At 43.4% G+C, this 22546-nt stretch overlaps 1 protein-coding gene across 3 annotated transcripts in view; it reads left to right on the top strand.

Moving 5' to 3' along the window:
* Positions 1 to 22546, top strand: part of ttc28 (tetratricopeptide repeat domain 28) — a 945172-nt gene that overhangs the window by 729822 nt on the left and 192804 nt on the right. For all 3 annotated transcript variants that reach the window (XM_072248021.1, XM_072248020.1, XM_072248022.1), the window contains one exon: positions 12007 to 12172. In XM_072248021.1, coding sequence (XP_072104122.1) covers positions 12007 to 12172 — 166 coding nt within the window. The remainder of the gene's footprint in view (positions 1 to 12006; positions 12173 to 22546) is intronic.

The following is a 22546-nucleotide window of genomic DNA, read 5'->3' as shown; positions in this document are numbered from 1 at the left end:
TAGCTGCGTCCAATTTTCTCTCTGTCTCTTGATGAGAGTAGCTTCCACTCCTTGGCGATTCCATCTGTTTGCATATTGGAGATTGGAGATTTACCACAAAGACAGACTGTAGTGCATTACACCCAACCCATTAAACTATTTTAATCCGATATATCTCCTCAGGGACATCAGAATTCCCAGACAACATTTTCAGAGCTACCGTCCCCTTTCGATGAATCTGTCTGACTTATGAAAGAAAAAGATTTCAAATAGACTCAGCCCTGTAATCAATTGATGCAGGCTGAAACAAACCTGAATTTACCACAAATTGTCCCTAAAATTCTGCATTGGTTTTGACATTAATGTCAGAAAAATCACCCGGCCACTGAAACCATTTCTGCTAGATTTCTACATAACAAAGTGATACACAAATGTGTACCTCCTGTACTTAATTCCTAGCAAAAAGAAGGCCAGCCCCGAATTTCCTCTATTAACACTGGTGATGCACTGGGGGTTCGTTAAAATGAACAATATAGGGCACAGCTGTTTTCAGGATCAGGTGAGACAAGCTGAAGTAAGGAGTTTTTGAGCCTGATGACTAGTGAAAGTTTGAATTACTGCAGTTGGGAACAACCTTTTGGAGCAATTTATTTTCTTGGCGTTGAGCCTAGACGGTCTTGAACTTGCTTCTGACTGCCTGTGGGAGTGTGAGACTACTGAGAGATTTTGATCAATCCCTCCCCCATCTCCCATGCATTAGTGGGAGCCTCTCAGGTGCAGGTATCTGTGAGGATATCGTTGTAGAGTGCACTCTGTGAAGATACCTTTGTAGAGCCTTCTTACGCTGTACAAGACACTTAGAAGGATGAGTATACAAGGGACTGTGGTTGAATTTAAACAAAATGGACCGCAGAAGAAATCACCCCCCTCCATCAATACAATGTCCTATTAATACAGGTTCTGTGATGTCCTTGGGGGGGGGGGGGAAGCAAAGATGGGAAGAGAGCACTTATCAAAAAGGCAATTGTGGAAATATGCCAACCACAGCAGAGGACTTGCAGCCCAAGGAAACCAATGGAAACCTATGTGGGTGATAATTGGATCCAACGTTCAGCCACAACTGATGCGTGGTATGTTAGTAATAGCAGAGAACCATGGTGACTCTGATAGAGTGACCAAGAAATTATTTCCCTGCAGCATAGGAGGCTGAGGGCTGAACTTATAGAAGTATGTAAAATCATGAGGGACGGATATTAAGGTGTATGGTCACCATCTTTCTCCCAGAGTCAGGGAGTCTAAAACTAGAATCAGAATCAGAATCAGAATCAGAATCAGGTTTAATGTCACTGGCAATGTTGTAAAATTTGTTGTCTTTGCGGCAGCAGTACAATGAAATATATAATAATAGAAATATAATGTGAATTACAGTGAATATCTATAGATGTATTAAATAGTTAAATAAGTGTTGCAAAAATAGAACTAAAAAAGTAGTGAGGTAGTGTTCATGGTTCAATGTCCATTCAGAAATTGGATGGCAGAGGGGAAGAAGCTGCTCTTGAATCATTGAGTGTGTGCCTTCAGGCTCCTGTACCTCCTCCCTGATAGTAACAATGAGAACAAGGCATGACCTGGATGATGGGGGTCCTTAATGATGGACGGTGCCTTTTTGAGGCATCGCTCCTTGAAGGTGCCCGAGATCAGGGGTGGTCAACCTTTTACATTCCATGCGTCATTTTTTTCACTCACGAGTTCAGATGCGCCATAAAACTCTTGTACCCCCACTCAATTCTTGTAAAAATATGTTAATATAGAACTTGTGCGTGAAAAAATCGCATCTGAACTCGTGCATGAAAAAATTGGCACATGGAATGTAAAAGGTTGGCCACCCCTGCCCTAGATACTATGGAGGATAGTGCCCATGATGGAGATGCGTAAGTTTACAGCTTCCTGCGGCTCATTTCGATCCTGTGCAGTAGCTTTAACCCCACCCCACCCGTACTAGATGGTGACGCAGCCAGTTAGAATGGTTTCCATGGTACATCTGTAGAAATTTGTGAGCTTTGGTGATACACCAAGACAACAGAGGAGAAAAGGGGAGGAATTTAAAGGGCAAACGAGAGAAAATCTGCGGATGCTGGAAATCCAAGCAGCACGCATTTAAAGTGGATCTGATGGGAAACTTCTTTCACACAGAGGGTGGTTGGATGAGTTCCCAGAGGAAGCTGTAAGAGATGAATATAATACAATGTTTTAAAAGACATTTAGACAGGTACATGGGTGAAAGAAGTTCAGAGGGACATGGGCAAAATGCAGGCAAATGGAACTAACTGAGCTAGATATCTCGGTCAGCTTATTTGTAGGGGTTTGAAGGACCTGCTTCCACACTGTATGGCTTTTTGACTATCATCAAGAAGTTGGAGGGGACGTTTGATTTCCTGTGACAGACCAAAAGAAGTTCCACAATGTACTGAAGCTGTTGTGTCTTACCTAGACATAGTTTGCGATCACAGATAGTTTTGTATTCCCAAAAGGCTTAGCCATAAGTAGTTACAGGGCAATATCCTACATGTTTTTAGGTTAGAAATTTATGCAAACTAGATTGTCATGCTGAAAGTTATAAAGGCACCAGCCCTCAAATGGCAAACAAAGTATTTTAACCCACATAACTGTCCAACTTTCTTCCCAATTACACTTCCTTCTTTCACTAATGAATTTTGTTGCTCTTCAGAGGTATCAGCCCAGTCATCTGGCAGGAGATATGTTTAGAAAGAGGAATAAAATCAATTGTGAACGATCCAGTGCACCTACCCACTTGGTTTACCAAACATGTTGCTGCTGAATTGTTGCGCTGCTTATTTGGGCTTTACTTTTCATGAATCTCTTTCACGTGCTCATCAATAAATATTTTTTTTGCTGGAGCATCTAAACAACAAATAGTGCATTCATCCGGCCGGGGAAATACACTGCTTGTTAGACAGTGTCCACTCCAACCATCACAAATCGGTTAAATTGGCATTGTTAGTGATACAATTGTCCCAGTAAGAAATATAATCAGAATCAGGTTTAATATCACCAGCATATGTCATGAAATTTGTTATCTTTGTGGCAGCGCTACAATACAATACATAATAATAGGGAGAGGAAAAAACTGTGAATTACTGTAAGTATGTATATGTGTATGCGCGTGGCCAAGTGGTTAAGGCGATTGTCTAGTGATCTGAAGGTCGCTAGTTCGAGCCTTGGCTGAGGCAGCGTGTTGTGTCACTTAACCACATATTGCTCTGCGATGACACCGGTGCCAAGCTTTATGGGTCCTAATACCCTTCCCTTGGACAACATCGGTGGCGTGGAGAGGAGAGACTTGCAGCATAGGCAACTGCTGGTCTTCCATATATCCTTGCTCAGGCCTGCGCCCTGGAAACCTTCCAAGGCGTAAATCCATGGTCTCTAACGGATGCCCCTCTCTCTCTCTCTCTCTCTCTCTCTCTCTCTATATATATATATATATATATATATATATATAGACTCTGGAGCGAAGGTTCCCGAGTTCGAATCCAGGTCGGGCCACCCCCGAGCACGCTTCCCATCCGTGTCGGGTTGAGTGTCCAGCTAGCCACCTGGCTTCGTAAGAAATACAAGGGTTAAGTCAGGAACGTTCATAACATGACCCGGTTATATGTGTGTGTATATATATATTTTTTTTAATTAAGTAAGTAATGCAAAAATAAAAATAGAATAAAGTAGTGAGGTAGTGTTCATGGGTTAAATGTCCATTCAGAAATGAGATGGCGAAGAGGAAGAAGCTGTACCTGAATCACTAGGTGTGTGCCTTCAGGCTTCTGTACCTCCTTCCTGATGGTAACAATGAGAAGAAAGCATGTCTTGGGTGATGGGGATCCTTAATGATAGATGCCACCTTTCTGAAGCACCATTCCTTGAAGATGTCCTGGATACTACAGAGGCTAGTGCCCATGATGGAGGTGACTAAGATTACAACTCTCTGCAGCTTATTTTCGATCCTGTGCAGTAGCCCCCTCCCCACACCATACCACATGGTGTTACAGTATGCAGCCAGTTATTTTCACCTCTGTATTCATCACTTCAGAACTGCGGTTTTGAAAATCATTGGCTCAAATTGCCCTGTGGGGATGTTAACCCCAAAAAAGGAAATTTTATTAATGAGGCCACAGAGTTCTTTGCAAAAATACTGCAGATGCTGGAAATCTGAACTGCAAACACAGATGTTGAAAGTGCTCAACACCTAGTGTCTGTGGAGAGCTAACAGAGTTAATGATTTAGGTCATCAGAACTACAGCAATGAAGAAATGAGCATGTTTATAAAATACAGAGATGGGGGTTGGTGAAGTGAACAAAGAGAATGTGTACATTTGAGTGGTAACCAAGATTGTCCAGGTGATAGACTTATTTTTTGGGCTGTCCAAGAAAAGCGGCTTTCTAAGTTGCAGAAGTTATCTTCAAAGGGAATGTAAATAAAAGAAAATGAGTGAGGATGAGAAAGATAGCTAGACAAATAAATAGATAGGTAGATAGAGAGATAGGTAGACACAAGCTGGAACTCTACTGCAGAACTAAATAGCTGCTAGAAATACTCAGTAGATCAGTTTGCATCTGTGGAGATAGAAAGACTGTGTTACTTTATACTTTATACTTTATTGTCACCAAACAATTGATACTAGAACGTACAATCATCACAGCGATATTTGGTTCTGCGCTACCAGCTCCATGGATTACAAATATTAAATATTAAGAATATTAAAAATAGTAACAATTAGTAAATATTAAAAATTTAAATTATAAATCATAAATATAAAATAAAAAAATGGAAAGTAAGGTAGTGCAAAAAAACCGAGAGGCAGGTCTGGATATTTGGAGGGTACGGCCCTAGATCTGGGTCAGTATCCGTTCAGCAGTCTTATCACAGTTGGAAAGAAACTGTTCCCAAATCTGGCCGTACGAGTCTTCAAGCTCCTGAGCCTTCTCCCGGAGGGAAGAGGGACGAAAGGTGTGTTGGCTGGGTGGGTCATGTCCTTGATTATCCAGGCAGCACTGCTCCGACAGCGTGTGGTGTGAAGTGAGTCCACGGATGGAAGATTGGTTTGTGTGATGTGCTGCGCCGTGTTCACAATCTTCTGCAGCTTCTTTCGGTCTGGGACAAGACAACTCCCATACCAGGTTGTGATGCACCCTAGAAGAATGCTTTCTACGGTGCATCTATAAAAATCAGTGAGGGGTTTAGGGGACAGGCTAAATTTCTTTAGTTTTCTCAGGAAGTAAAGACGTTGGTGGGCCTTCTTGGCAGTGAACTCTGCTTGGTTGGACCAAGTCAGGTCATTTGTGATATTGATCCCGAGGAACTTAAAGCTTTTGACCTGTTCCACTTGCGGACCACCGATGTAAATGGGGTTGTGCGGTCTGCTACTCCTTCTGAAGTCAACAACCAATTCCTTCATCTTGCTGACGTTGAGGGATAGGTTATTGTCTTTGCACCATGCCACCAGGTTCTTAATTTCCTCTCTGTACTCATACTCATCATTACCCGAGAAACTGCCTACAATTGTTGTGTCATCAGCAAACTTATATATTGAGTTTGATGGAAACTTGGCTACACAATCATGGGTGTACAGTGAGTACAGCAGGGGGCTGAGTACACAGCCTTGTGGGGCACCGGTGCTCAGAGTGATTGTAGAGGAGAGCTTGTCCCCTATTTTTACAGCCTGGGTCCTGTCTGTGAGGAAGTTGAAGATCTGAGTGCTAAGGCCCAGGTTCAGGAGCTTTGGAATCAGTTTATTTGGAATGATGGTATTAAAGGCAGAGCTGTAGTCAATGAAAAGGAGCCTTATGTATGCGTCTTTATTCTCCAGGTGTTCTAAGGAGGAATGTAGGGCCAGAGAGATGGCATCTGCCATTGACCTGTTGCTCCAGTAGGCGAATTGCAAAGCATCGAGGTTGACTAGTAGGCTGTGGTTGATGTGTGCCATAACCAATCTCTTGAAGCACTTCATAGCAATTGATGTCAGAGCCACAGGTCGATAATCATTCAGGCATGCCACCTTGCTCTTCTTTGGCACCGGAATTATTTTTGCCTTCTTAAAACACAAGGGGATCTTAGACTGAAGCAAGGAGCAGTTGAAGATGTCAGCAAACACTCCAGCTAGCTCGCTTGCACAGGCCCGGAGAACCCATCCTGGGACGCCATCTGGGCCCATCGCCTTCCTTGGATTTATCTTCAGGAAGGCCTTTCTAACGTCCTCCTCAGTGACGATGAATCTCGATGCCACCAGGTCCGGTTCATCCGGAGGTAGCAGGACGCTCTTCTTCTGTTCAAATCTTGCGTAGAATACGTTAAGTTCGTCAGGAAGAAAAGCGCCACAGTTATTGATATTCCCAGCCTTTTCTTTGCACCCAGTGATCTCTTTTGGACCCTGCCATAGTCTACTGGCATCCCTCTGGTTAACCTGGATTTCCAACTTGGCTCGACACTTCCTCTTGGCACCCTTAATGGCTTTCCGGAGTTCACGCCTGGATTCTGCGTAGCGACTGGTATCCCTGGACCTAAAAGCCACAGTTCTAGCCTTTAAAAGGGACTTGACCTCATGATTCATCCAAGGTTTCCGGTTAGGGAATACCTGGATCGTCTTGCGAGACACACAGTCCTCCGTGCATTTCCAAATCAAGTCCGTGATAGCTGAGGCATACTCATCGAGGTTAGCTGCCGAGTCCTTGATTACTAACCAGCCCACCGATTCAAAGCAGTCACGGACGACCTCATCCATTTCCTCCGTCCAACGCGACACTACTTTTGACACCGTGACCTCCCGCTTCAGTTTCTGTTTGTAAGACAGAAGGAGGAGTACGGCCTGATGGTCCGATTTTCCGAAGTGAGGTTGTGGGACAGAACGGTAGGCATCCTTGACTGCTGTGTAACAGTGGTCAAGTATATTCGGGCCTCTAGTGGGGCAGGAGACATGTTGGTGTAAGTTTGGCAGCGCCTTTCTGAGGTTGGCCTGGTTGAAGTCCCCAACTGTAATGAGCAAAGCCTCCGGATACCTGGTCTCAAGTTCACTGATGTTGGCATACAGTATGTTAAGAGCACACTCCACATCTGCCTGAGGGGGAATGTAGATTGCTGTCAGTATGACCGAGGTGAATTCCCGTGGCAGATAGTAGGGACGACACTTCACTGACAGGTGTTCCAGGTCTGGACTGCAGGAGCTTGTCAGTGCCACTGTGTCCGAGCACCACGCAGTGTTGATCAGTAGGCAGACACCACCTCCCCTCGTCTTGCCCGAAGACGCCGTGCGGTCCATCCGATGGATCGAAAATCCCTCCGGTCGGATGGCACAGTCGGGGGTGGTGGGGAGAGCCAGGACTCGGTGAAACAGAATACACAGCTGTTCTGCATCTCCCTGCAGTAGGTGAGTCTCCCTTTAAGATCATCCACCTTGTTCTCTATGGCTTGCACATTAGCTAGTAGGATGGTGGGCATAGGGACCCTGAAGCCCCTCAGCTTCAATCTGACCAGCAGCTCAGCTCTTTTCCCACACTTCCTCGGTAAATAGTGCATCTTTCCAGGCTTCCATTGATGCAGTGTGTTGTTGTCAGCTCTTTGAGGTTGGTGGATGCATCCCATGGGGATCGATCAGTCACGTCGTTGGATGCTCCGGGTCGGGCCGAGTAACGGGGGAGGCTCTGCTGCCACTTCCAGCTGCCGGGGGCCCGGGCTGTCGATTGGGTCGGCCCCGAAGCCAACACTTAATCCCGGATGGCCGGGCTCCTGGTTGAAACAAGTCTGTAAACCGAGTCACGGTTGCGGAGGCCTCCGCTCCAACCGAGCCTCAGGCTCGATTTCCGAGGTCGGCGGCAGAGGCCTCACTTCTGGCAGCTGTTGGTGGTCACCAATGGGGCTTTACGGTGGTCACTCCAGGGAAGCGTCTGGGGCACCTTGAGGTCTCCGCCGCCACTTCTGTGTGGTCGTCTGCTCCGGAGAGGTGCTGGTCAGAATGGGCCGTGTCTCCAAGTGCTCCGGCACAGTAGCAGGCTGCGGGTCTCTGGGAACATGGTGGGCTTCGTTGGTCGGGTCCAAGTGTGGTCCGGAGTTTAAGAAGCAGTTCTGGTGTGGTGGTCTCCAGCTGGGTCAGTAGTTTCGCCAGGGTGTTGTTGATCTTGATCTTGCTAGATTGGAGGTTTAGAAGGGTTTCTCAGGTATAGGGTAGTGGAGAGGGCAGTTTGCTTGGGAGAGCATGCGCAAAGTCGCCAGTTACCGGCGCCATCTTATCCAAGATATTAATATCACAGAGACAAGGTCAAAGTTGAGTTATTTGAAGTATTGTGAAGTACATGTACATATGCTGAAGTGTGGTCATAAATTTACTTTTAGCAGCATCTAAAGCACAAAACATCAGGTACACAATAGTCACAAGTAAAATATAAATTAATAACAAATAATACAGAACTATGCAGAAAGCACACAGTTAGACCAAAAAAAAGACCAAGTCCATTGTAGTGCAAAATGATCACTGAGGTTATCAGGGGCACAGTCTTTCTGGCATGGGCACTTCTGAATAAAACAGTAAAGACTGTTCATCTGAAATGGTTGAATTCAACACAGAGTCTTGGCTAGACAGATGAGGTGGCATTCCTTGAGGTTTCATTTAGCATTGATGCAAAGGTATTGGATGCCAAAGACGGAGGTCAGAGTACAAATGTTTGGCTTATTTGATGTTATTTATTTTCATACTTTAATACTCTCTTAATTTAGAACATAGAACTGTACAGCACCTACAAGCTCTTTGACCTATAATGTTGTGCCAACCCTAATGCTTCCTTCCCACATCGGCTCCATTTCTTCTTCATCTATGTGCCTACCTAGGAGTCTCTTAAATCTCTCTAGTGTATCCGCCTCTACAATCAACCCTGGCAATCTGTTCCATGCATTTATCAATCTCTGACTTAAAAAAAACCTACCTACCTCCAACTCCCCCCTATACTTCCATCCAGTCGCCTTAAAATTATGCCCTCTCACATTAGCCATAGCTGGGTAAAAGGTGCTGGCTGCCCACTCTATCTATGCCACTTATCTTGTACCCCTCTATGAAATCACCTCTCATCTTTCTTTATAAATGATATTACACAGTCCAATCTTTCTTTCAGTGAGTCAGGTAAATTGAAATGGGATACCAGATTTGGAACCTTTGGGTATTATGGTGTGGGTACTAGCACAATGACATGTGAAGGCCGGATGGAAATGGGGGATGTAATGTATTAGAGAGAGCACAAGCCCTGAGCCCCCTGGTATGCTAGAGGAAGAATGGAAACCGGTGCAGTGGTGTGTGAGAAGAAGGGCCTAATGAGTGCGAAGTGATCATGAGAACTAGGCTCTTGATGACTGAAAAGGATCGTGACAAACAAGACTTGGTGAGCCTAATGCTGAACCTTCAGGATTCCCAGGGAATCAGATTAAGGATTACTGAAGTCTTACTGTACCTCTAGGGTGGTGGGGTGGAGATACATCTCTACCGAAGGAGGTGTAAGGCTCTCCTTCCCTCTGGACCTGCTTAGCAAACAATCTCTACCTCAGTCTGCCATGAGGATAAGTTGTAGATAGTCATCCAGGTTAACGAGGTCACTTAGTGACAAAGGGACATTAACAAAGGAACACAAAAGTTACGAAATGAGGAGATTCAGGAAATGCCTAGCAGATCAGGTGGTGGTAGTGGAGAGAAAGACTTCACATTGCCACAGATGATGACCTGGAGTGGAATTGGTTGAACTTGACGCAAGCAGAGAACCTGAGTTACCTAAAGTTGTAGAATTCAACATTGAGCTGAGAGGTTTGCAATGTACCCAGATAAAGGTACAGTAGATCAGGCAGCATTTATGGAAAATAGTAAACATTCGGCACCTTGGGCTGAGATCTGCCATCGGGACTCTTTTCCCTCGATGCTGCCTGGTCTGCTGAGTTCCTCCAGCATTTTGTGTGTGTAGCTTTGGATTTCCAGCATCTGCGTACTTTCTCCTGTTTGTAAAGGTGCAGTACTTATTCTGGAAGATACGGCAACATCTTTCCACTGCAACGTATTCCCAGCATTTTTTTCCTCTTTATTTCTGAATTCCAGCACTTGTTAATTTTTACTCTTTGAATATACTTCTTGTTAATTTGAGCACAGACTTAAGTTCTTGAAGTAAGTGAGCAATGAGTTTTTGAGAAGTCTTACTAAGTGTCCAATTATAAGCCTATTAGCACTTTAAGTGTTTCTAAATATAGAACTCCATATAGGGCTCTTTGTTTATTTGTGATTGCCAAAGGATAATTGCTTCTGGATCTGGGAGCTCCAATTTATGTTGGGAAGACTTCAGGTGTATGTTGCATGGTGATTGATATTATTAGATACATTTCTGATGCTGGGAAAATGTGGGCTGTAGAGTATGGATCCTGATTAGACATACCCAGTTCAATTTCACAACCAGTGTGACTTCACCTGGATGAAAGTGCTGATGCAATTTACTCTGGCTTACATCAGTTTTGGATTGCATAGCTTTGAATCGAAACAGCCCTGTGCAGTCCAGTTTCCCGGCTAACATATTACATTTCATTCCAAGTATTCCGTCAGGCAAAAGATGTTTTATTTGGAACATATGATCAATAGCATAAACACAATTTTTAACAAGTCCTCCCAAGTTACAATGGTTTGAGAATTTCAATTCAGTTAAAAATAACTGGGAAAGGATCATTAATATAAGTAAAATGGTTATTTAGAATAATTTAATGGGTTTGATAATGTGTTTTAAGGTAAGGAAACTTGATTAGATTAGTTATTTAAGTCCCCTTACAGAATCGTTCCATAGAAGAGTGTCATTTACCCGTTCGAATCTGTGCCAACTTTCAGTCCAGCTCCTCTCCCTGTCCCGGGTTCTCCATCTTTCTTCATTCTTTCCACAAAGGTAATGGCATCTCTCAGGATATCACTCGGTTACCTCCCTTGCTATTCTGGTTCATTCCATTAGAAATACTGATGAATCAGAAGCAGGTTTAATATCACTGGCTTATATTGTGAAATGTGTTGTCTTTGCAGCAGTAGTACAATATAATGCATGATCATAGAAAAAAATCATGTATTACTGTTGTCTTGCAGTGCGTGTATATATATATAGAGAGAGAGAGAGAGAGAGAGAGAGACTGACTGACTGACTGACTGACTGACTGACTGACTTCAGGCTTCTGTGCCTACTTTTTGATGGTGGCAATGAGAATGAGGCATGGCTTGGGCGCTGGGGGTCCTGAATGATGATGGCACCTTTTGACCACATTGCTCCTTGAAGGTGACCTGGATACTACGGAGTCTAGTGCCCATGAAGGAGCTGTCTGGCTGTCCGCGGTTATGACTCTCTGCAGCTTATTTCGATCCTGTGCAGTCTCCTCCACCTCCACCCCCCCCCCCACCCCCATACCAGCTGGTGACGCAGCCAGTTAGAATGGTCTCCGCAATACATCTGTAGTAATGTTGCGAGAGTTTTAGATGATGTGCCAAATCTTCTTAACCTCCTAATGAAGTATAGCCGCTGTCGTGTCTTCTCTGTAGCTGCAGCGATAGGTTGGGTCCAGGATAGATCCTCAGAGGAAATACACTTTTTGAGCTGAGGGCTGTTTGTACATTTTTGTGGTGTTCTATTCTTCTCACCTTTTAACTGCAAGGATTGTGTGAAAACCCCTTGTTATTTCAAACCTGTGCTGTCTGCTGAAGTATTTCAACCGGTTTTCAGTTTTATTAACTATTAGTTAACAATTACCTTTCTGTCCTGTTCACAGTGAGCAAAATTGCAGACGCCAAATTGAAACCAGTTTGTTCAGTTTAAAGCCAATGGTTGGCTCCTCACACTTAGCCAGACTCCATTCCAACAGTTAAATAGTGTGTTGAATGCTCTTGGCAGTGTAATTTATGATTCCAGCTCTCTATTACTTGAAGTAATACTCAATGTGAATTCCTCTCATTCTCTGTCTTCATGTAGGGATATTAAAATTTCATGAATGCTATTTGGGCGATGGTCTGGCAGAAAACAACAATGATTTTAATGAAACCAGCAGCATCAACCTGCAGACATCCAGTTTCTCCACTCTCGAGCAGTACGTGACCAATGTTCGCGAAGCACTTGGCATCGATTCCTACTACACCAGGTAAAGTTTGCATTTCTTTGAAAGGTTCTTATTGATTTTGATATCCTCTTTCTGTTAAGGTGTCAGTCTTGATTTGCTTCATGCAGAGACAGAATGAATATCATAGGCAGAGGCAACATGCTTTATTATGGACTGTGACAGTGTTTAAGATCATTAAAATTAGTTAATAACAGGCCGTGAAGTTAGTGCCATAATGAGTTGCATCATTGGAATTTATTTCCGTCTTTGCTATGTATTACGGTTTGATTTTCTTTTTCATAAAGCATTATATTTTCAAGTGCAATAAAAGTGCATGAGTTGAGGAAAGAAAAAACATTTTTTACATCCAATATTGCACTTTTAAGTTCACGAACACTGTTAATTCAGCTTCCCCCACCCTGAATTCATCCTGGGAACCTGGCCACACTGAGTTTGAAATAAGATTCTTATAGTTAAATCAAGTAAATGAGAGTCATTCTTTGATTGAAGGTATTAAGGCCACATGGCCTGTGGATACACGAATTGTAGAATACAATCCCCACAACACGCAAGAGACCATAAGATGATAAGATATAGGAGCAGAATTAGGCCACTTGGCTGATCCATTTTCCCCGTCAGCCCCAACCTCCTGCCTTCTCCCCGTATCCCTTCATTCCCTGACTAATCGAGCATCTACCAACCTCTGCTTTAAATATACCCAATGGCTTGGCCTCCACAGGCACCTGTGGCAACGAATTCCACAGATTCACCACACTTTGATTAAAGAAATTCCTCCTTATCTCCGTTCTAAAAAGACACCCCTCAATATTAGGAAACTCAATACTGATCATTATCTTGTAAAACATTTTGAAATGTGATATCCTTATGTGAGAGCTGAGTTAGAATTGTAGTTGATATTGCTATTGTATCAATTAAGGACAGCATGAAAAATTTAGAAGGTATTGGAGTGCCTTGCTTTCCATGAAGAAATAACTAACAAGGGGTAGATATGCATTGAGTGACCGCTTTATTAGATACCTCCTGTACCTAACAAAGTGTCTGCTGACTATATGTTCATGGTCATCTGCTGCTCTAGCCCATCCTCTTCAAAGTTTGACGTGTTGCGCATTCAGAGATGCGCTTCTGCACAACATTGTTGGGGCGCGTAGTTGGCATAACGCTCTATAGTGCAGGTGACCCGGGTTCAATTCCAGCTGCTGTCTTTGAGGAGTCTGTACGTCCTCCCTATGGGTTTCTTCCAGGTGCTTCGGTTACCCCTCCCCCCACAGTCTAAAGACGTACCGGTTGGTAGGTTAATTGGTCTTTATAAATTGTCCCGTGATTAGGCCAGGATTAAATCAGGGGATTGCTGGGCAGGGTGGCTCGGAGGACCAGAAGGGCCAATTCTGCACTGTATCTCAATGAAAAAGTTACTTGAGTTACTGTTGCCTTCCTGTCAGCTTGAACCAATCTGGCCATTCCCCTCTGACCTCTCTCATTAACAAGGCTTTTTCACTCACTGGATGCTTTTTGTTTCTCACACCATCCTCTGTAAACTCTGGAAACTGTTGTGCATTAAAATCTCAGGGGATCAGCAGTTTCTGAGATACTCAAATCACCCCATCTGACACCAACAATCATCCCACGCCAGAGTTACTTAGATCACATATCTTCCTAATTCGGATGTTTGGTTCAAACACCCATGGTTGGCTTATTAGATATTTGCATTAATGAGCAGGTATACAGGTGTAATAAAGTGGTCACTAAGTGTATACTGTATATTAAGGGGATCAGAAAATGATATGCTTGGAGGAACAACACATTTTCTATTGATACAATTGGCAGAGTGGTATACTTCTGTTCAGAATCTCTTCCAATATGATTGCGCATCTGTTAGGAAGCTCACTAAATGGTTCAGCATGGACTAGATGGGCCAAAGGGCCTGTTTCTGCGCTGCCCTTTTCTATGACTCTAAGCTGAGAGCAAACCAGACACTGGATATGTTGGAATTTTATAATTACTTTGTTAACTGTACCTGCCGTCTTTATAGTACGGTGACAATGGTTGAATATTTTTAGTTTTCCGCCAGTTCCTTCTTCCTATGATGTAAAAGCATTTAACCATGTTTTCTGCTCTCTGTTACCTCCAGTCTGTCTGAACCTGGATAAAGGGTGTTAGCTGTTAACTTTACTGTGTTGTGCATCAGAGCTTTGCTGTAACATTGGCCACTGTTTGACAGTATTTACTGCATGGTAGTCTAGTGTATTTACTTTATTTTTTTATTTATTGATATACAGCATGGATTAGGCCTTACTGGTCCTTTGAACCACACTGCCCGGCAGTCCCCCAATTTAACCTTAGTCTAATCATGGGACAATTTACAATGACCAATTAACCTAGCAACTTTGGACTGTGGGAGGAAGGAAACCCATACGGTCACGGGGAGAACGTACAAACTCCTTACAGGCAGCGCTGGGAATTGAACCCAGGTCACTGATACTGTAAAGCATTGCGCTTCTTCTTGTAACTCCAGCTCAGAAGTACTAAAAGCAGTTACGCCGCACCAGCTGCAGGTCTGGCTTAATTCAACGGCAGAGAAGTAATTGAATTCTGGATTTTCCACTCCAGTTCATTCCTGCACCATGCATTTTGCTCTTAACTGAGTTGATTTATTTTTGAAACGAAGCGCACTGTGATGAATCATGCCAGAGATGACCAACTCAGTCCGGAAGAATTCACCACCATGTTAAAACAAGGGATTAACTTATTTCCCACAACTCTTGCAAACTTACTAATCTTACTAAACCCTAGAACTATGGCCTAAGTTGCTGCCTTCCACTCAGTACTTCTGGTCGGTACTTCTTTGTGTAAAATGTTTGAAATAGTAACAGTGGAATACAACAGATTTTTCCACTATGCCGTCCAATTTCTGAATGGACATTGAACCCATGAATGCTACCTCACTACTTTTTTTTATTTCTGTTTTATGCACTACTTTTTAAATTTATTTTATATATATATATATTTATTGTAATTCACAGCTTTTGCTATTATTACATATTGCATTGTACTGCTGCCACAAAGTTAACAAATTTCGCAACATATGGCAGAGATATTAAACCTGATTCTGATAACGATTAGCTTTATTTGTCGCACAATCATCGTAACATGCAGCAAAATGCATTGTTTGTGTCAAATAAAATGAAATCAAATCAGCGAAGAATTTGCTGGGCAGTCCGCAAGCTTCTGGCGCTATTATAGCATGCTCACAACTTACTAACACTAAACCGAACTTGTCCGTCTTTAGAAGGTGGGAGGAAACTCATGGTCACGGGGAGTACATACAACCTCCTTACAGACAGCGGAGGGAATCGAACTCCAATCCTGCAGCTGATGCTGTGATAGCATCATGGTAACTGCTATGCTACTGTACTTCCTCCAGTGTCTCCTCTAGGGTGTGTGCATGTGTGCGCACACACATCCTTTGCTACTAGCGCACAAAGACTTGCTTGTTACATACACCTGTTAGGGTGCATTCTCCAGATACCTTATAAGGTAACTGTAGCCTTCAGTCAGGAGCAAATGTCATCAGGTGGTTCCCAACCCTCACAGGGTGTTTTGACCCTTAACCGCGACACTCTCCAGTTGGTGGGCTGGCAGTGGTGGCCATCACTGCCCATCTGCTCCTGGCTTCCAGCTCCCCTCCTCTTGCCTACTCCAAATCCAACAAGAGGCTAGTTCTGCCTCTTCCCCCATCCTCCGAGCTGCTTGTTTTATGCTCCTTTCGTCCAGGCCCAGAGCTGATAGCAACCGCCATGCTGATTTGGCTGGGAAACCTCTGCAGCCGATCTCCACAGGGAGCAACCATGCCTGCCATCCCTTGTCTTTACACTCCTGCACTAAGGGCTGGTACTTCAAGGCCTTTTGCTCATGGGCCTCTTCCCATCCCTCCTCCCACGGCACAATCAGCTTAACCAGGATTATTTTCCTGTCTTCATTTGACCACAGTACAACGTCCGGGCATAGGGTTGTGTGCACCACATCCGGAAACTGCAGCCTCCTTCCCATATCGATCCTCATCTTCCAGGACCTGACTGTTAGCAGCAGATTGGGCTTTGGTTGTTTGGTTACGAAAGGTCTGGCTCCCTCTTTGATGAAGGTGATGGTCTTCTTCAAATCTGTGCCAGCCATCCTCTTCTTGCGTCTCTCCCGCTCTAGTGAGTCAGCAAGAGCCAGAAGCACCTTATCACGGTGCCACCTATACCACCCTTGAGTTAGAGCTGTTTTACACCTGGAGAGTATATGAGCCAGTGTCCCCTTTTGACCACAGAGCTTACAGTTCGGGTCCTCTCTCATCCCCCATGTGTACAGATGTAATGGTGAAGGAAGGGTGTCATACACGGATCGCAAGAGGAGGGAAATACGGAAGGGCTCCAGTCTCCATAACTCTGCCCATGAGATCTTGTGCTTGGGCAGATCCCATTTTGTCCAGGCACTCTGGGACCCTTGTTCCACTGCCTTTGACATCCGCTTCTCTTCCTCATGGATCCATACTTCTGCCTGTACCATATCTCACCTGTTCCTTATGCTTGCGTTTCCCCAGTGCTTGGAAGTGAACTGAGCCGAGGCCTTGCCGCCTGACGCTGGAGTTGCCGATGATATCTCGCAGCTTCAGAGAACACACTACCTCCTCCACAGCTGCATTGGCTGCCCACTTGCGCCCAGATCTGCTTGTAACGCTTGCTTGCTTTACCAAGATGTCATTGGAATCTCTCAAGCTTAATGAGGCTCAGCATTTTGCCACCTTGATTTCCTCCACAACAGATGACAGGGGAAACTGCAGTTGCCCAGATTGAATATAGAGGCCCACTGAAGAGAAGCTTGGGGGAACTCCAACCATCTCCGCAGGTGCTTGTTGGTTTTCCTCTTGATGCCCTCTATGGCAGTCATGGGGAACTCGTAAAGTGTGAAGAGCCAGAGAAGCCTGGGCAGAAGGCCGTATTGGTACAGCCAGGACTTGAATTTACCAGGAAGTCCGGATTTGTCGATCTTCTTCAGCCATTTGTCTGTCTGCTTCACAGCATTGGTGACATTGGCCCCATCTGTCAGTGACACATTAAACCACTTCCCCAAGCAATTTAAACGGCGCACTAAAGGCTGTCACCCTCTACCCCAAACAAGAGAATATCTGCAGGTGCTCGAAATTCAAGCAACACACACAAAATATTGGAGGAATTCAGCAGTCCAGACAGCATATATGGAAAAGAGTACAGTTAACATTTCAGGCCGAAACCCTTTATCAGGACTGGAGTGGTTGAATTCCTCCAGCATTCTACCCCGTTGGCATGTTAAGTATATTTCACGATCGTACACAATCACATTTCCTTTTCTAGTTTCTGATGTGGACGGTGTTGACAACATGGAGTTCGCGATGATTTGTCTGCCGATTTTAGAACTGGTTTATTTATACTGTTTTTATTGAAGAAATTATTGATTCACTATGTCGAGTTCCAAAGAAACAAAGGGTATGAAGCACAAAATAACTGCTAGTTCATTTAAAGTGGAATGGCTTATTATCCATGGAATAGCTTCTGGTTTACTTCTACTTAAAAATTCAGTGTGCACATGCTGTTGTCACAGGGGAAAAAATTGCGCAGCACAAGATTGGTCATTACAAATTAAAGGGAATATTGGCTGCCCCTGTATGAGAAGCTCCTGGGTGGAGAAGTTGTTGCTGATAGGTCTTGGCCTGAAACGTCGACAGTACCCTTTTCCATCGATGTTCAGTTCCTGCAGCATTTTGTGTGTCTTGGGTTGGATAAGGAGAGAAGTAAACAACATGGATTGAATGGAGAACTCAGCAGTTTTATTGCTTTTCAGGTATCAACCCCATGCTCAAACCACTGACAAAGTGTATATAAATAAATCATTCACACACATGGGCCTGCCTTGCAGGCATCTTAACCTAATTGTGCATTCTTGGGTTGTTAGCTGTGATTGTCAAGAGAATAATGCAAAAAAAAGATATGGTTCTGCTATGTTTCAATTCATGTTTCAGTATTAAATCCAGTTTAGTAACTGACTACATGCTTAACAGAATTGGAGCACATTACTAGGATTTATAGGTATGGATTTCTGGTGTCTTGGGAAGAGCAAATACTTGGTTGAGAGTATAAACGATGATGCTGATCATCACGCGGGATTTTTATTCAAATTGCAATTTTCTTCTTATTTTGTGTGTTTTTTTTCACTGATGGTATTGATTTGCTTGAAAGAAATCAGAATGGAAATAATGAACTTGATTGTTTAGCTTTCACAATTGCATTAGGTTAGATCTATCAAACAGCCTAAATGCACAGAGAAGCTGAGAAGTGAAATAAAGGCATCTGCACTTTCTTGATGCTTGAGAAAATTGGAAACCCAGTTGTAAATATTCCATTTCATTGTGTTGCATACAGCTTTCAGAGGTTTCACTCCTGAAGAGCAGTGCTTTAACTTTAGGATAATACTTCATTACTCGTTTACCCCTACCAATGGTTCCTTTGTCGGTATCCTGTCCAATTGGTTTATCATTTTAAAACTACAATCTTTAAAACTCTGTTGGATACAGACCAATTTTAATGTAGTGCGCCATCATGATTTAATTGTTTAAGTCCTAATATAATTCTGATCAATCTGTGCTGAACCTTTTTCAAGTCCACTGCATTCACCCTGAGTTTAAGTGCTTAAAATTGGATCTAAGCAATGCTGTAAACAACTGCACAGTAATTTCCTATCCTTTATATTCCAGCCCCCTGGAGATGCAGACCAATATTCCATTAACTTTTTTGATTACTATTTATGCCTGTGCACCAGCTTTTAATGATTTGTGTACCTGAACATACAAGTTTATTAGCTTCTCTGTAGACCTAGTCCCTTGCTATTACAATCCTGGTGAATACGCAGCCCTGAGGATCGTCCGACCCTGATGGAAGCTGATTGGTCATTGAGTGTTGGCCAATTACTACTAAATGGAGGGTGTTTTGCAAACAAAGTATTCTCTGAATGAGAGTTGGCTGGAAGATATATGTTCTTTAAAATTTGGAGCAGGATAATACTCAAAGGATTCAAAGTACTTTTATTATCAAAGATTGTATCAATGATACAACCTTGAGATATGTCTGCTTACAGGTAGCCGCAAAGCAAGAAACCTGAAAGAACTCAATTAAAAAAAGACCAACACCCAACCAGAATCAGATTTGATATCACTGGCATATGTAGTGAAATTTGCTAATTTAGTGGCAGCATTACAATGCAATACATGATACTATAGAAAAAAATAAATAAGTAAATCAATTACAGTAAATATATATATATACAATAGTTAAATTAGAAATAGTGCAAAAATAGAAATAAAAACAATAGTGAGGTAGTGTTCATGGGTTAAATATCTACTTAGGAATCACATGGCAGAGGGGAAGAAGCTGTTCCTGAATCACTGAGTGTGTGCCTTCAGGTTTCTGTACCTCCTTCCTGATGGTAACAGTGCACAGAGAAAGAGAGGAAAAACGCAAATCATGCAAACAATAGAAGCAAATTGAGTCCATAGACCCGCATCCCCAGAGCAGCCCAAAGCCTCTCTCTCAGTTCATCTTATAGCGGGGCAAATCACCGCGAAGCTTGCAGGCAGGAAGCGCGTCGCAGCCGGAGCAATCTCGCTGCCCCAGCGCCACAGGCAGGGAGGAACGAACATCATGGAGAGCGAGCCAAATCCTGCTCAGAATCTTAGGACCAAAGAGAGTGACAACTACGTTGCTTGCACAATAGCCTGAGATCTGACATGTGCAGGAATAAATGAGAGAGTTCATTGGTGTAGAGGGCTTTCATATTTGACATATGTGCAAAATAGTCAGTGCGTATCAAGTTTAAATGACTTAAATTATAGGAGCAGATAGGTTCATAACTCAGGATCCCCAAGGCACGAGGGGAAGGGAAAAGAATCCTGAATTCTGACTGATATTATAATATGAGCTGTGTGAGTTAAATTGCTTTTTCTTGTTCCCACTTTCCTTTTTCTTATTAGGAATACTCGAGGATCTCACATGATATTGTTCATATATCAGATGATACACTGCTCAGCAGTACGGGAGTGATAAACCAAGTAATATGTAGTGTATTCGGGAAGGAGGTATAAAAGCCAAAAGGCACTCACTCAGCAATTCAGAAACAGCTTCTTCCCCTCTGCCATTCGATTTCTAAATGGATGATAATCCCATGGACACTACCTCACTACTCTTTTATCTCTGTGTTGTTTCTTTGCACTACTTAACTAATTAATAGACATATATATACTTACTTTCTATTTATTTGTCATGTATTTTATTGTACTGCTGCTGTAAAAGTAACAAATTTCACAACATATGCTGGTGATATTAAATTCGATTCTGATCTATTTGGCAGTAAAGCTGGAGTTTTAGATTGCTGACACTTTTTTTTGAAACTATCATGGTTTGTTGCTTTCTATCCTCAAGTCAATTAGATATTAATTGCTATCAGTCTGAGAGGTTTGCAGATTAGCAGGTGCATTCACATGTGCAGCTTCTGGTTAGGAGGCGGTGAGAAAATGCCCCACGCTGTGCTGACTAGCACACGACTGCTGGTCATCAGCAGTCCACGGCTCAGCGCACTCTGGACTTCACCCGTGTGTGGTGAATGACGGAGCCCTGAGGTGAGTTGGAGATCAGATGCCAGTGCATTGGACCGTGCACCCTGCTCACAGACCTTACTGTTGAGCCCAGCGGCGGAGAACTGATGAGCTGAAGAGAGGTTTCTATCTGGCTCTCATCTTTGTGTCCCAGAGCACTGGCTGATGAACAGTGACCCCAAAATGCCTTCCCTGTCGAGTGAAGTTAGTGCAATAAAGTACTTGAGTGACTTTATTGTTTTTATTGTCTCAGAGTGTTTCAATTACGTTTTCATTATTTTTAATTTTTTTAATTCAATTTTTATTATTTGAGTTTGTTTCAATGATTTTCAAGTGTCTCTGGTGAAGCAGTGAATAGCAGGTTTTTTTTAAAGAAGATCTATTGAAAGGAAGTCTGACAGCTGGCATTGTTGTTCTGGTTTGGTGGTTCACATCCCTGGATGGACAAAGCAATGGTGACAATTGAAATGCCAAGAGACCAAAGTGTGCATCTGTGCATGCTGCTTTTGCCTTTTGTGGACACAGCTTGGCTGTCTTTGTGGCGTTCTCCAGTGTTCCATGCGTGACTTCTCATTAAGCTGCAGAAGTACAGGAGGGAGTGAGCGTTATCTGTTGTAGGCTGCTCCTGGCAAGCTCAGCCTTTGGCTTAGGAGTGACAACCAGAGTTGTGCTTGAATTATGGTAGTACATTTTCAGCCATTAGAAAAATAATTGACAGTGATCAACTTGTTTTTGACCTCAAGTTTGAAGAGATTGGCCATTATCTTTGCCCGAAGTCTGCTTGAATCACTGAAGGGTGCTCAACAGCTGTGACAGGGTTTGAAAGCTATTACCTCTTACAAGGTGATACCAAGTGACACAGGTAACAACAAGGCTTCGCTCTCAGATGAGCTCAATGCTGCCTTTGCTCATTTGACTATCAAAACATGGAGGAATCTTCACGAATTCCTACACCCTCCGATAACCCAATGATTTCAGTCTCTAAGGCTGACATGAGAGCAACCTTCGGGAGACTGAACCCATGGAAAGCGTCCGGCCCAGTTGAGGTACCTGGACGAGTACTAAAGACCTGTGCTGATCAACTGGCTGGAGTGTTCACTGATATATTTAACTTATTGCTTTGGGCAGTCTGAGGTACTCATCTGCTTCGAACAGGCTTCAATTATACCAGTGCCTAAGAAAAAAGGTCAAGTTTAAATTTAATTGTCACTCAACCATACATGAATACAGCCAAATGAAATAGTGTTACTCCAGGGCCAAGGTACAAAATACAGTACCAACAGTCATTCACAGTACAAGGCATATATAGCACGTATAAGACGACAGTAAAATACAGTCACATGAAAAAAATGTAGTCCAAGTCCCTGAGTCCATGAAGGTTGCAGCAGTCTGCCGTCAAACACAATATATCTTGCTTTCTGCCGAGCGAACACTGGAGAGTGGAACCGACTCCACGTGGATGCCGCGCTACACCACCTCTTGTACCCTAGTGAAGCGTTCCAACTTTGCCTCTCTCCTGAGCAGGTGCAAGTAAGTGACGCCACGGTTTCTGGCCTAGTCCTTGCTATGACCTTGGCCACACGGCTCCCCCTGCCGTTCACCAATAAAACAGTGAATCGTGCAACATTCTTCATTACCAATGTCCATCCGGGCCCTGCAATCACAAGAAAAGCAACTAAGGTGATGATCGCTTGCTGTTAGACTGCACACCTCCTTCACGCACCGAAGCCTCT

Source organism: Mobula birostris, chromosome 31 (genome assembly GCF_030028105.1).
Source record: "Mobula birostris isolate sMobBir1 chromosome 31, sMobBir1.hap1, whole genome shotgun sequence".
NCBI lineage: Eukaryota > Metazoa > Chordata > Chondrichthyes > Myliobatiformes > Myliobatidae > Mobula > Mobula birostris.
This window is presented reverse-complemented; position numbering and strand designations above follow the sequence as displayed.